Source organism: Pholcus phalangioides, unplaced genomic scaffold (assembly GCF_987345545.1).
Source record: "Pholcus phalangioides strain wild (caught in Gottingen) unplaced genomic scaffold, Ppha-v1.0 ptg000039l_1, whole genome shotgun sequence".
Taxonomy (NCBI): Eukaryota; Metazoa; Arthropoda; class Arachnida; order Araneae; family Pholcidae; genus Pholcus; species Pholcus phalangioides.
This window is the reverse complement of record NW_028301625.1, coordinates 20529037-20544888: the sequence shown is the minus strand read 5'-3', so window position 1 is coordinate 20544888 and position 15852 is coordinate 20529037. Positions and strand designations below refer to the sequence as shown.

Sequence of the window (15852 nt, the reverse complement as noted above, 5' to 3'; positions counted from 1 at the left end):
TGTAAAAAAAATCAATTCAAATGTCGTGTTTTCGATCTCAGTTTGTGCGTGCTCTGGTGAATGGCAATTACCAGAAATATAGATTAATTGGCAATATAGAAGATTTTTAAAAACAATTCATTTATATTATAATCGGATCAAGAAAAAGTACTTGAATACGAGGCTTTTAATTAAAATGAAATGTTCGAGTATAAAATTATATTTCATCATTTCCTATAGATTTAATAAAATATGAAATAAACTGCATTTATATATTATCAATATATACCATTCGTATACAGGGTGATTCAGAAAAGATGGGAAAAACTTTATGAGGTGATGGTACACACCAATACAAACGATTGTCATCAAAGAATGCATGATCTAACATAAAACGCGGTAGCGCGTTTCGAAACGGCCGCTCCGCGAACGTTGAAACCGCATTCCTGTTGAAATTTATCGGGAAAAAAGAACACCATGCATGCAAATGTAACCTGGGGAAGAAGAAACCGTATGCAAATCTGCGTCACAGTGAATAAAAGGCGCGGACACCAGCCCTGTGAAGTTATTCCAGCATGCAACCGTTCTAACAGTTGTAACGTACGGGATAATGGCCCACTTTAGTAATACTGAAAAAGCAGACATGCATTTCATTTACCGAGTTGGCGAACAGCACAGAGACAGCACGAATGTACGGTGAGCGTTTTTCCTACAGGTGGTTGCTCAATCCGAAAACATTTGCTTGCTTGCATCGGCAGCTGTTCGAAACGGGATCCTTTCTGGGCTACCGCCTGTGGGGAAAGCGCTCACCGTACATTCGTGTTGCCTCTGTGGTACTTTTATTTGCAGCTCGGTAAATGAAATGCATGTCTGCTTTTTCAGTATTATTAAACTGCGTCATTATCTCGTACGTCACAACTGTTAGAACGGTTGTACTCTGGAATAACTTCACAGGGCTGGCGTCCGCGCCTTTCATTCACTGTGACGCAGGTTTGCATACGGTTTCTTCTTCTTCCCCAGGTTACATTGCATGCACGGTGTTCTTTTTGCTCCAGATAAATTTCAACAGGAATGCCGTTTTAGCGTTTACAGAGCGGCCGTTTCGTTTCATGTTAGAACATGCATTCTTGGGTGACAATTGTTTGTATAAGTGTGTACTATCACCTCACATAAAGTTTTCCCCAGCTTTCCTGAATCACCCTGTATATTGCCATAAAATTAATATTTAATAGGAATTTCTAACACTCGTGGTAAATAATTTTTATTCTATTTTTAATTTCGCCTTCATTTTGTACGGCGTATTCTAATACTGGATAGTGATCCGTTATTTTGTATTGTTATAGCCTACATATCAAATTTTTTGCATGTATTTGAACATGAACAATCTCTAATGAATATGATCGATATGCTAGTGCCGACACCTTTGAATCTTTGATTTATTAATACGTTTATTTGCTTCAGTCTCATTTACATGTACAAAATTGTGGTAGCATTGGAAGTTCTAGCACCCACTTGACGACTTTTTCTCCTTGTAGGGAAAGAAATGGGGGAACAAGAATTGCCTCTTCTTTGTTGGGGATACTTGGGGAATATAACCTGCTTTCCTATAATCCTTTGCTCGGGGAATTTAACCAGCCGACCCACGGGAACTTTGATGGCATCTGAAAAGTGGAGTTAAAGTGCCGGTCTCCATGTAAAACGGGTTTCGGTGAAAATCATTGTGTGTGTGAAGCGGGTTTTATAAACCCTCTTTTTAAATTTCTCATGTAAACGTATTATCAAAAATAGAATTTTTTCTCTCAAAAATATTTGAAAAAATTATCAAAAATAGAATTTTTTCTTTCTTGTCACATTTCAGTTTCTTTTCTAACAACCAGTTTGGATTCCTTCCTAATAAAAACACAGAAACTGCTCTACTAACATTTACTAAATTTATCGCTGAAAATATTGATAAATCTAAAAAAACCATTGCAATATTTCTTGATATAAGAAAAGCATTTGATAGCGTGAATCATCATATATTACTCAATAAGTTGTCATATATCGGAATCAGAGGTAATACTCTGAATCTAATTGCTTCTTTTTTAACTAATAGAACACAATCAGTCAAAATTCACAATAGCCTTAGCACCCCATTGGAAATAGTGAAAGGCGTCCCTCAGGGATCTGTATTGGGACCATTATTATTTTTAATATTCATAAATGATTTATGTAATTTAAACATAAATGGCAATATCATAACTTTCGCCGATGACACAGTATTACTTTACTCATCTGATGATTTTGAATCTCTTACTAACCTAATCAATACTGATTTAATTAAAATCCGAAAGTGGTTTGTTGCTAACGACCTTCAGATAAATACATCAAAAACTAAGTTTATAAATTTCTCTTCCCAATCTAACACTCACTTTCATCCTAATTTAATTTTCCATAATTGCAATTGTACTATTAATTCTGATTGTAATTGTTCATGTCTCGAACAAGTTACTACAATTAAATACCTTGGAGTATATATTGATCACAATCTTAAATGGAAGAGTCATATCAAGTACTTACAAAAAAGACTACGACTAGCAATTTATAAATTTTACTATCTCAAATCCTACTTGAATCAGTCGTTTTTATTAACCCTTTATTATTCCTTGTTTCACTCACTCCTACTATATGGTCTAACTGTCTGGGGTTCTGACTACCTTTCAACCCTTTACCCTATAATCAGCCTCCATAAGAGAATAATTAGAATCATCACAAATAACTTTACTACACCATCAATACAACTTCATCAACATCTTGGAATACTTACATTACGTCAATTATATTTCTATAAATCTATTCTCCTCCTATTCAAAGGTCAATTCTCCTTGCCTTTAAATACATCTCGATCTTCAAATAGATTAAATAACATGTATTCACTTCCGCTGCCTCATAAAACACTGTTGAAGAAACATTTTACTTACCTTATCCCAAAATTCTACAATACATTACCACCAGAAATCACTCACAATACTAATTTATCATCCTTTAAAAAGTGTGTCAAGCAATACATATTCTCACTAGATGGTATAGAAAATTTGTTTTAATGTTTTTTTTCACTTGCTCATATAATCCTTAAATAACGTAACAGTTTAATTTAACTACATGCTGCATCTAGTCGTTTTTGCTTTCATTCCAACATCTAAAAAAATTATATTTTTAGTTGCAGCATGTAGAACTGTTTTTAAATTGCACTCCTCTGTTGCCATTAATTTTTATTTTAATTTGAATAATTTTGATTTTTTTTTTTAGTTGACTATTCTGTTTTCCATACTAATCTTTACTAGCATTTACCAGAATGGGTCATTTTTTTTTGATTGACTCCTTGGTAAATTTTTTCTTTTTGTACTGTTATATGATAACAATAAATCTGATTTATATATGAAAAAAAAAACAAAAAAAAAAACAAAAAAAAAAAAAAAAACAAAAAAAACGGGGTTATTGTGCCATTATACATACTGGTATCGGTATTACATAGCTTGTTGTCATTTTTATGTTCAGCAAGGAATGCAGTCATTTGAAGAAAATTTATAGTTTAAATATGTGTGAGCTATAAACTGATAGGATGTTAAATTTTTAAGTATTTTTTTTTTCAGACGCTTTCAACATTTAAAAATATTTTATAGCATCACTATCATTTTTTTTTCATCCTATTCTAAAATTTGAAGGGGAAAAAAAAATTCTGTACTGACATCAAAACACATTGATCAATATTTAGTACAATATACAGCCGACTCATGAAAGCACAAAAATGTACTGATAAAAACAACCATAATATATCGTCATTGAAATTATTCAAAAATACTGAATCATTTTAATAATAAATAAAGACACGCTAATAAAAATACAAAAAATAGTTTTATACCATTTTTGAGCTTGTTCATTGCATTGACACAGTGTTTCGATCGTTCAAATGTTCTATTTCCATCATGGTGGTTGAATTTGCGGTTGATTCAAAACGTCTTCGTTTCAAACTCTTGTAAGGGATACGTACATATTCATGCCGTTTCCGATTCTGCGAGTCGGCGCCGTTACGGATTGGTTAAAAACCTGAATTTCAAGTTTTATTGAATTCAGATTTATTGAAAAAATTTTAAAATTTGTTATTGAATTTCTATCTTTTTAATTAATCCGTAACGGTGCTGACTCACAGAATCGGAAACCAGTGTGCACTATGTGTGTTCGTAGTCTAACTTTGAGAACATATATGTGTGATTTTTTTTTGATTAATTCCCTATCCCTTCAATCCAGTTGAAGAGATCGCAGAAAAATAGTAGTTGTGTTTAAACTTTAATTGCCTTGCGGAGTAAGTAGTAGTTTCTTAACAGCTGCAGGTGCTTCATCGATATACAGTCGAATCCCGTTATAATGAACGCCAAGAGACGAGAGGAATCACTTCGTTAAAACAAAATTTCGTTATAAAGGAATTACAGGTTACCTAGCATTGCTCCCATGTAAACGTACTTGGGGATTAAGAAAGTGTTCGTTAAAACGAGATTTTCGCTATAACGGTATTCGTTAAAACGGGATTTGACTGTACTACTATGAAACCACATATGCTCCATATTCCTCTGCGGAACTTCTAACGAATTGATACATGTTGGAATGTGCTTGTCCGTGTTGCGAACCTGACGGGAAAAGCTTGTTTCTATGTAATGCTTGTTACGTGTAGTGCTGATATCAATTTTTCTAATTATGAGTGAAGTGTAATGATTGAAGATTTTTACCGTTGTAGGGCTGTTGCTCTCTGTGGCGACACTTATTAATGGGGAGATCGGCTCGCATTTGCGCCTCAAAGTTGGGAACCACAAAAGACTATTTCAGCCGACCACCACTGTTGTAACGGCGGGCTTCGAAACCGATGCAAGTCCGTCACTATAACCACTCGACCAACACAACGGTTTATCGACGTACTTTAGATCCCTCATAAGCCACGATTGTTCCGATGAGAATCGTGCTATGATCGGCATATGCTTGTTTCTCATTTGATAAAACTTGCTAAAAAAAAAAAATTTATAAAGATCATAATACAGTCGAATCCCGTTATAACGAACTCCAAGAGACCGCAGAAATCACTTCGTTACAACGAAAAAAATTTCGTTATAAAGGAATTCCAGGTATTTGCACTGTCGCTATGTAAACATATCTGGAGGATTAGAAAAGTGTTCGTTAAAACGAGATTTTCGCTATAACGGGATTCGAGTGTATTCTCAAATCTAACTTCATGGTTCTGATATGTTCAATTTACAAAAATCATCTTTGTTCTCTAATACCTCATTTATTTCCCATGTTAAATCTTCTTGCTTTATATTTCCAATGAAATTAGAACATCCTCCAATACAGCGGTTCTCAACCGCTGCTCCGTGATCACTCCCCATGGGCTCCGCGGCCACTCGAGGAAAAAAAAAACCAGTAAATTTAAAAAAAATAATTATAAATATTTTTAAATAATAAAACTAAATTATAGTTATTTTTCCCGATTGTTAAATGAAAGTTTTTTTTTTTTTCGAGGTAATTCACTATTTTTCTGTGTGTTTGATCTTCTTTCAAAGGTATATTACGGATTCAGCAGGGAAATTTATTGATTGTTTAATTTTAATAGCTTCAATACTCTTCAGTAGATGTTTTAATTTTTGCAGGATACCGTTCAGATATTTTTTCATCATATTTTTCGCTCAACGCCAGTGTTTTCAATTTCGGTCTAATTTAGGTAATTTAGGGGGGTGAGTGCTGTTTATTTCTTGTGTAAAATATTAGTGTTTACTGGAAATTTATCACATTTCTGACAAATTAGTTTCTAGAGCGTTATGTGTTCACTTGAATTCACCCATACACTTGACTTTGCCTTTTCTGTCCAAAAGAGCATTATTTTTACACATTGTACAAAAACACTCTATTTTAATTCGATTGATATTGAAAACAGTAAAACAAGACCAATATATATTAATTTTTTTCGTTAAAACTGTAAAAAATCGTAAAAAATGATCACATCTAGATTTCATTAATTACTAAATTTTCTACAAAAATAAATAATTTTCTGAAGTCATGATTTTAGACGATCAATGTTTCCGCTATGAATGTTCTTCATCGAAAAATCGATGGAGACTAGAATACTGACTCCTTTTGATACCTTTGTTTTCTCACCCTGACACAAACTTGGTTTTCCTCGGATTATCTTCACGATAACTCTTTTGAATACACTGGAGAACTTTTAAAAGCCAATTGGACACAAGTAGAAGAGAATCGAATGCCGTATTTTTTTAAGTTCCGTGGAATGAGTGCTAAATAGAATCTTATGTGTGTGAGTGGGAGTACCTAATATTTTCTCTTTATTCACCTTAAGTGAGAATCTCCAAGAACTAGAAACGGCCAGCTCTTTGAGAGTTTTTCATTATTTCTTCATTTCAAAATAAGATAATTAAATAATAGGCTTATATACATACGACGAAAATAGTGTAAAACCATGTTTTTTCCTCGTTTTTAACGCGCGAGTTTATCAAAACTCGTAATTTATCAAAAACGCTGTGAATAATTTAAACCATCGGTCATTTATTTACCTTCAGTCTTTGATAACTAAGCTTCTTTTCTCCAGTGCATCTTCATTTAAATGAGCTACGTGTGGCCATTAAAATGACGGAATATTTTAAAAGTAAAGTCTTCCTTCTGAAAAATAACGAGTAGGAGCAGTAATAATGTGAGAAATGTCCGAAGCTGTACGTACTTTCGTGCATAATTGATGGCAGGATAAATACAATGAGACATCTTGAGTACAATTTTTATGTGTTTAAAATATGCATTGAAAATTTATAAGTTATGTATGAAACTTTCATGCGTGTAGGTGAACATTTCACAAGATAACACGAGTATCAAAGTGCTATTTGTTGCTAAAGATGTTATTTTCCCGCATCCAGCTCATGAAGGTTACTACTCTTTGGCAGTTTGTCTTTTCTCGAAATGATTCGACGAGCGAATGCAAAAAATATCGAATCTTAACTACGGCAAAATTAAAAAGAAAAAAAAACCCCGCGAAAAAATTTAGATAAGAAGAATCAGCAAATATTAGTTGGATGTTGATAGTGAACAATCATTCTGTTGCATTTCACGCTTAAATAATACTTTTTTCGTAAGATACACAAAATATTATCATACATACGGAACTATAGAAAGCCACTCTATGGGATTTCAATGTCAGATATCTAGCATAACCCATCTAGAACTCGTTTATAGTCATCAAAATATCCCGAGAATTACTCGACTTATTTAATTATGTGATATTAAAAGTTAGTCTCTTACATATGATATCTCAAATTACTTGTTTCCATCAATTTTGTTCCCTATAAAAACACTTCCAAACTCTTTTGTCGGTATATGGATACCAAAATACATATTTTAGTTTAATTTCTTGAATCTTTTTTAAGCATAATTTACGGTCGAACTATTTAAATTTTTAAAGTTTTGTTTATATGTCGTATTTATTACATAAAGCTCATGATACTGTTTAGTTGTCTCGATTAAAAAATGTCTCTAAAAATCTTTTCGTGCGTCAATATTTTAAGTGAAATCATCAATCATTTCTGAATGAAGGTATTTCACTATAGCTGTAAACACTTGTGAATTTCAGATAACTAACCATCTACAGAGATTGAATTTCCAAGTTCATAAGCTCTCAAATGCCAAACTAACGACTACAGCAGCTTCGCTATAGATTACTGCTTCACTTTCAAGAACGCCTACAATGTTACGAAATAACTGACAAATTATTCAGAGCTAGATTTTACGAAATAGGCTCGCGCATCAATCATGTTTCTCGAATGCGATTCTCCAGCCGTCAACTTGACTGTATAAGCCTCTGGGAATTTCACAGGATCCTATTTGGTATCAGCTGCTGTTAAATTACAGATTGTATGGTGTTCTTTAGCCTCGACACGTGTCTTTAAATCGTTTTTAAGAGAGAAGATGTATCTCTGTTGAATGTGTTCTGTAAATGACTCGATACTCTCTCTTTCTGGACCGAAAATATTTTTCTCGTGGCTTATTTGTTGTTGTTCTCACATTTAACATATTTATTGCCTTGGGAAATTCGCATTCTCGGAAGACATTTCAGAGACATTAGAAACTTGATTCGGAATATAAAACGACTTCTAAAGACAATATTCACACAAACGTTTTCTAGCCTTTTGTATTTCCAATGCCATAAATCGCGTGTTCTCGCGCAAAGGCGAAAGGTCACCGGGCTTACAAAATGTAAAGGAAGCTCTGTGATGCAGTTATCGGAAACCCATTAAATCTAGAGTGATGGGTAACTGTATCGTAACTCGCATAAAACTTCTTAAAACACCGAGGATTGAATCAACTGAAATAAATTTTAGCAAAAATTCAAATAAAATAGTCGAACCATAAATTAGTTGAGATTTGTAAGAATGGGTTGCTTTCTCGATAGAAATGTTTTGGAGTTGAACAGACATGGAACGTTGACATTTTTTTTTCATTACTCCAAATTAGTATTCATCAGAATAAAGCGTCAAAGAGACATATGGCAGATAAACAGCTTAGAGATCAACACTTCTTGTCTCTTATAAATTGCAGAGATTTAAATTGAAGGAAAACCAAAAGAAAATTCGTTTTTTACCTCATTTTCTCTTAGACTTATATTAGTTTTTGATGTCTGCAGACGGTTATTGATTTTTTCTCGGCACTGTGTATTTTTATTTTTGTATTTTTCAGGCTACGGTCATTCAACGCCAGCTACCTGGGGTGGCAAAACCTTCTGCATGTTCTATGCCTTAGCTGGCATTCCTCTTGGGCTGGTCATGTTCCAAAGCATTGGTGAAAGGCTCAACACGTTTGTTGCGTACCTGCTCAAGTTTGGAAAACGTTGCCTGAAGATGCGCAATACAGAAGTGACAGAAACTAACCTTATATGTTTAGTATCTATTCTGTCGACGGTCGTGATGACTACGGGAGCAGCCGCTTTTTCCAAATACGAACGTTGGGACTATTTCGACGCGTTCTACTACTGCTTCATCACGCTCACGACCATCGGCTTCGGAGACTATGTCGCTCTACAAAAAGAAAGTGCACTGCAAAGTAAACCCGAATACGTAGCCTTCAGCCTTGTCTTCATATTGTTCGGGCTCTCCGTGGTATCCGCAGCTATGAACTTATTGGTTCTCCGTTTCATGACGATGAACACGGAGGATGAACGCCGAGACGAAGCCGAGGCTCAGTCTGCGGCTCAAGAAGCCGTCCGCGTCGAGGGCGACGTTATAACGGCCAATGGTTCTATCTTATCCGGTGGGGGCACGGGGGCCGGTAGGCTATCTACCACGTCGTTGGACGATGAAGTTGCATCCGTTTGTTCTTGCACGTGCTACGGCCACCGTCGACAGGGTCCTCAGCGACTCAACAGACATAGGCTTTCTTATCCACGCCCAGGTCAACACAAAGTGCATCAGCTGCCGATGCACGTCTTATCTCAGCCTAATGCCGAAAGCGGACGAAGGATTTTCGCAGATACGGCACTTTTTTTTACTTCTGAAGAGGACCCAGAAAAATGCAAACGTGCGTCTATATGAAAAAAAAATCAAACGAAAGGAAGCGTATAAATTCTTCCTCTATGATGGAATTTCTCTTTGCAGACCTGAGCAAACGAGTATTTCGTAAACAAACACACAAATCCAGCATTACCCTAGTCATGGGCCATCTTCAACTTTACAATATAAGTCACTTAAAAATATGGGATCAGGAAATTATATATATTATATATATAGAAACACACACAAGTACACACATGCGTAAGTATCAATGCTGTTGAGACAAAAAAAAATATCGTCCATCTTTAATCTGGTTTCCCGAAGACGTCATGAGTATGCTAGGAAATGTTCCAAAACTTGAACTGTGATATCTAATACGATACACAAAATTTAATAAACAATTTAGAAAAATAGTAAAATCCTCCATTTTCACGGTGACAAGTTTGACATGGAAATGACATGATAATAATACAAGTAAAAAGTATACAATATATATATGTTTTTAACGACCTAAATTTGCTGTCGAATCATCATAAAATGACATTCTACTTATTAAGGCTACTTCAACTTGCTTCGTTTTCTACCTCGAGCAAACATAAAACCCACTTTTTTTTGGTTTTTAATCCCGAAATATATCTTCCTTGTTACTCACAGTTTGAGCTCATAAAATAGACCTCATCCTTTATACCTAAGTAATTATTTTTCCGTCCGAATCACCAAGGCAATCGATTTTTACTTGTAAAGAGACACATTAAACGTTTTTTCCAGTCCATATAACATTTACACACAATCTCTCTATAAACATACTTATACAATCACCTCTGCTCTTAAAAATGTACAGCAAATGTTGTGAAGGTTAATTTCCATGAAGCTTCGTGAGCCTCGAAGAAAAATAAAACCCCAAAAAACATATTTTAACTTCAATAGAATAGATGCTTCTTCACAAAATGATTTTTTCATCAATGACCACAGTCTCTTGACGAAAGAGCTGATAGCCATTTTTGCTTGTCTGGTGACGTGTTAACACATTTATCGGTTATATATGACCTGACACAAATCAAGACACTGTTACGTGCTTCAGGGACTGCTTGCAACGCGTGGCATATGCTAATCTGAAAATTGTTTTTTAAAGTAACGATTTATATCACCGGAACAGATTAATTTATTCCAGGTTATATTTGAGCATAGGCGGAAATACACTTGGAAGTCTGGGGCTGGGGGGGGGGGCACGGTCATTATTGCTAGGGGGGCGCGATGATGATGATGTCAATTCATGTATACATATATACATTAGATCAGTCAACTCCACCTTTGACGATGGGGGGGGGGGTAATGCCCCCCCTCCCGTATCTCCGCCCATGTATTTGAGTCAACCAAGTAACTTTTGGAGACAACTAAGACTTTTTTGGCTACGTACTCATTAAATACAAGTTCTTCACAGCATCATGGGCTACCAGAAAAAGTGATGTTCTGTGTTTTAATATAATTATGTGGGGGGGGGGGGTATTTTTTACTTGTGAGGGTGTTCAGTTTGAGTTCTTGTAAGAGATTTATATTCCTAAATTAATTCTCGTGATGCTCATACTATACTACAAAATGTTGTGTGTGCTCGAGCACTCGCAGCATCAACACTACTAATTATAAATTCGAATTTTTTTCCATGTATACCAGTCTGTAGAAGACCAAGATGAAATCGAACTGTGGAAAACACTCAACAAAAAATGTTATCACAACAAAAATTTAGAAGCGAAACACTACGTAAAATTCCCCGTGAAACCGCGAACTTAAACATGAATACCTTTCACACTTTTTCCTCTGCATGATGCATAGCAACATCACTTTCGTATAATTTTGTTGTGCTTAGCAATTTCCAAACTAGTCTGAAGCTCCTTATCTCAAACACGCATTCCTTTTTATTTATTATTACACTTTTTAAATTACTGTATATCACAATTGTGAAACTGCTATCCATCCTATGCTGTATTCTGAAAAAATATAGATGATTACTATGCTCCATCAAAAGAAAAATATCAAAGCTGAACGAAATTAACTTTTACTACAGTTTTGTTAGAAATTACTCTCACCATTTCTATTTTATTCGATGCCAATTAAATTGGAGCATTTTTTTCATTTTTCTTCAACTGTGGAAAAATTGACTTTTTGCAGTGGGAATGTGATTTTTAACAGTCTGGAAAAAATAGAGGCTTTTCTTTTCCATATCAGCATACGGCTACGAGTCGCAAGCAATATCTCAGTCAAAACTACCCTATTTAGAAATATACAGAGTTATCAAGCTCTTAATCCCCTGAGAAAATGCGGAACGTACTGTGTGTAGTTTCTGAAACGATGGTTAAGTAGATTCGTAACCTCTTTGCAGCTAAACTCTTTGCCATTTGAGGCACGTCACAGTAGTTCGAAGCATTTTGTTTTAGGTACATGTATACAAAAATACAAAACAGTAAATGCTCGCTTTTTGTGACGGGCAACTGGAAAATATATTTTATTTCGTCACAATATCATTCGGAATGCGCTCAATATGTGTTTTTCTTGATACACCAGCAGGAATAAAGCTACATTACTCGTTTTATCTATGCATTCAGAATTTACATCAATCACCACAGTGGAAAGCCATTGCCAAAATGAACATCTGCACGTCTTTTATATTATATTTACCTTATAAAGAATAACAGTTAACTTGTAAATCATTCAATATGTTAGAAAAGCTCGTTAGTTTCATATGCAAGAAGTTTTCTGATTGTTCGTTAAAAGTAAGATTTGAACACATGTTATAATTATTCTCTAACACGTGAAATCTATCGATGTATCTTAAAATATGGAATACTTTGATCACGAGATCTTCACAATATGAGTTTTTGTCGAAAATTATACAGATTAATATACTGTTTTGTTATAGCCCTTCAAGAATGAGAATGGACTTGGATACGTCTCGTGGCATTGGGCGATTCTAATCGGTTTTTTGATGCGAAAATCACAATCCGAAAAACTGGTTCATCAATTGCATACTAAATCTTCCTCGTTTGGTGCCTTCAACGCTATATATTTTAGCATTATAAATTCGTTTCTAGCTAGCGGGAACGACTTGGCAACAAAAAAACTGATTTGCGCCAAGACTCGTACTGACTACCACTTTGGAAAATTCTCTTTCCACCCCGCAACAATAGAATCGTTCCAAGGAACGTTACGAAGTCCAGTCTGGTTGTTGGAGAACTGTACCAGCAATTCAGTTCCTTAGACCTCTACACCCATTGTACACTTACATCAGTAATATTCATTCGTAAAATAAAATTAAAACTTTAGTGTTTAACAAATTGATATACTCTGTATCTCACTTCAATTTACGTAGTTGAGAAATTTTAGTTTTCGACGTACCATAATTACTCGATGCTAAATTCTCAACAAATATATCATTCATTCATTATTGTAACAAAACAACAAAAGCGTAAAATTTTTAATTTTTTAGTTCAATTCAGAAGCGTAAATTTCATTCAAAAAATTAAATCTTCAACAACATGGCAGCGCTAGTCTTAACAGTACCACGAGCTCTTGAGCAGGTCAATTTAGAATCTTGTATGATATATTAAACATTAATTTTTTGTTATCGTTAAACCTTGCAATTTGATACGAATAAAAGCCTTAATTTTAGTCCATAAATTAGTTTGCCCTATTCATTATTCTCATCTGCAAAAAAATTAAAAAATAAGTAAATTGAATAAATCTACCTCATCTCTACATATGAAAGCTTCCTTACCTTAATACGCTTTCCCGGAGGTGATTCCAATCGCAAAATCACGCATATTTAAGGCGTATAATGTGGTTATATACTTTACATACAATAAGCCTACAAAAAATATTTTAATTTTTAGAAGCGATTATAAGTACTTTACATTTTGCTTAGATGCATAAATTAGTAGAAAAAGGTTAGACTTTTCAATGCAAATGCTCATGTTTGCGAAACTCATCTAAAGGTGCTGAAAAAAACCATAAAAAAACAAACCAAAAAACTTCGTGGATCCTGTGGGGCCATCAAACTTTAGGACTCAGGAATCTGCTCTTCGGAATGAAGTGTAGCCAAGTACAATACAAGGCTGAACAAAGTACTACTATACACATTGACCATTCCTTCTGTAACTATTTTGTGATCAAATATTCAAGTTCTCTCTATTTTTCTCATGTTTTTCCCAACTATGGTGTAAAATATATGTACAGCTGAAATTTAATTTTTAATCTTTTTCTCCATTTGATCCTCTTTACCATTTACTGCTTACTGTTTGGACAAATGTTATTGTAGAAGCATTTTATTATTATTATTATCATCATCATGTTCGAGTATAATTTTATTTTTATTTTTTTTTAATTAATTTTTTTACGAAAAAAATGTAAAATTTCAAGTGCGGTTACAACATTATACAGTACTTCCGGCATCTTTTTATCTTGATGAAAATGATTATAAGAGATTGTTAACATCTAGTTGTTTTTTGATTGCCACCCGTTTGTGCCATTGTCATTATTTCTATTTATTTATTTATTGATTATTACGGTCATCATCATCAACATCATCATGTTCTTCTATACTGTGTTTTGTCTTCTTATTATTCTTACGATAGAGAAAATGATTTTGTGAGCTTCTAATGTGATAATCGGTATTTTGTAATATAATATACTTGTTTTTGCGCTTATCAGTTTCATTTATTTCTCTCTCTTTTGCTTAAACAGTTAATTAATCATAATGTAATGACTTTCACGGCATTTTTCAATGTAGTGATTTTCACAGAATCAAAATATCATGCTGATATGATGGCACAGGAAGGCTAGAATCCACCATACCTTACGTCACCAGATGCCAGGTATTTCAGAGTTCAAATTCAAACAATCACTTTCATAAGAGGATCTCACTCGAGCTGTCAATACGAGACCACTGATTATAGAAACATACTTCCTATCATAATAAGTATTTAAATAATGTGTAGAGAGTACATAAATATATATATAGATACGCCATTTATTTTAAATGGATCGTATATGTATTAAAATAGAAATTTTATTTTTTGTCCAGTCCCTAATACGTTACATTTTATCTATCACCCCGTTTGTATGGGAAATGGAAAAAGCGGGTTTAAAACGCGCTTCAAGGATTTTCACCAAAACCCGTTTACATGGTCCGGCACTTTAACCCCATTTTGCAGATGAAGTCAGAGGCCACGTGGGTCAGCCGGTTCAATTCGCCGAGCAAAGGATTATAGAAAAGGAGGTAACACTCCCAAGTATCCTCAACAAAGAAGGGGCAATTCCTGCTCCCCATTTATTTCCCTACGAGGGAAAAAAGTCGTCAAGTGGGTGCCAGAACTCCCAATGCTACCGCAGTATTGCACATGTAAACGTGGCTTATAAACGTTTTTCCCAGCATTTCATTAGTCAAACAAGAAAAATTCCATCAAAAAGGGAAATATTTGCTCAGATTTTGCACATTAAAACATTTTGCATGTTGCGAGGTAGGGATACTCAACCTTTAAGAGGAGTGCGGGCCACTTCATTGGTTGGAAAACGTGTCGCGGGCCATTAAAGTGATCTAGAAAAACGCCACAGCCATGGCTTCCAAAAGGGTAGGACTAGCAAGGCTCCAGTCCAGGCACCCGAGACACATCGTCTTATTTTTGTCTTTTTACACTATAAATTCAGTATAGAGGGGTTCTACGAAAGATCTCAACCTAGAAGCCGGCTCCAGGATGTAGGGGCAATGGGCGCAGGTTGCTTAAGTGATCTGAAAGTGTGCCGGAGGTCACTTGAGTGATCTGTAAATGTAGCCGCTGTGGTGCTAGATTAGTCATAATGACGGACTCGCATCGCGAGATCCCAGGTTCGAACCCGACCGACGCCACAGTTGTAGTCGGCTAAAGTTTTCTGTGGTTCCCAACTTCGAGGTGCGAATGCGACCCGATCTCTCCGTTAAAAAGTCTCGCCACAGAAAGCAAAAGCCTACAAACGGTACAAATATTCAACCATAAAGATTATTTCATACACTTCACTTCTGAAATATAGATGGCAGCACTGAAAAATCAGACACCACTCTAGATACGTACTCAGACTGTGTACGCGCACTTACACTTCCGGAACAAATCACTAGGTAGTAAATTGCCCGTGGCGATAGAACTGAATTGTGTTCGGTTGGAAAGAGAAAAATATCTGTAAATGCGTCACGCCTGACTTGAGCGACCTACAGCCAGCTGTCTCGCGAGTCACTTAAGTGATCTGTAAATGCGCCGAAAGTTACTTAAGTGCTCTGGAA

General features: G+C 35.0%; 1 protein-coding gene across 1 annotated transcript in view; it reads left to right on the top strand.

The window, feature by feature from the left end:
• Positions 1-14127, top strand: part of LOC149065672 (two pore potassium channel protein sup-9-like) — a 37219-nt gene extending 23092 nt beyond the window's left edge. The window contains exon 2 of the mRNA XM_089253786.1: positions 8740-14127. Within this exon, the coding sequence (XP_089109912.1) occupies positions 8740-9590 (851 nt within the window). The 3' untranslated portion in view covers positions 9591-14127. The remainder of the gene's footprint in view (positions 1-8739) is intronic.
• The last annotated feature ends 1725 nt before the right edge of the window (positions 14128-15852 follow it).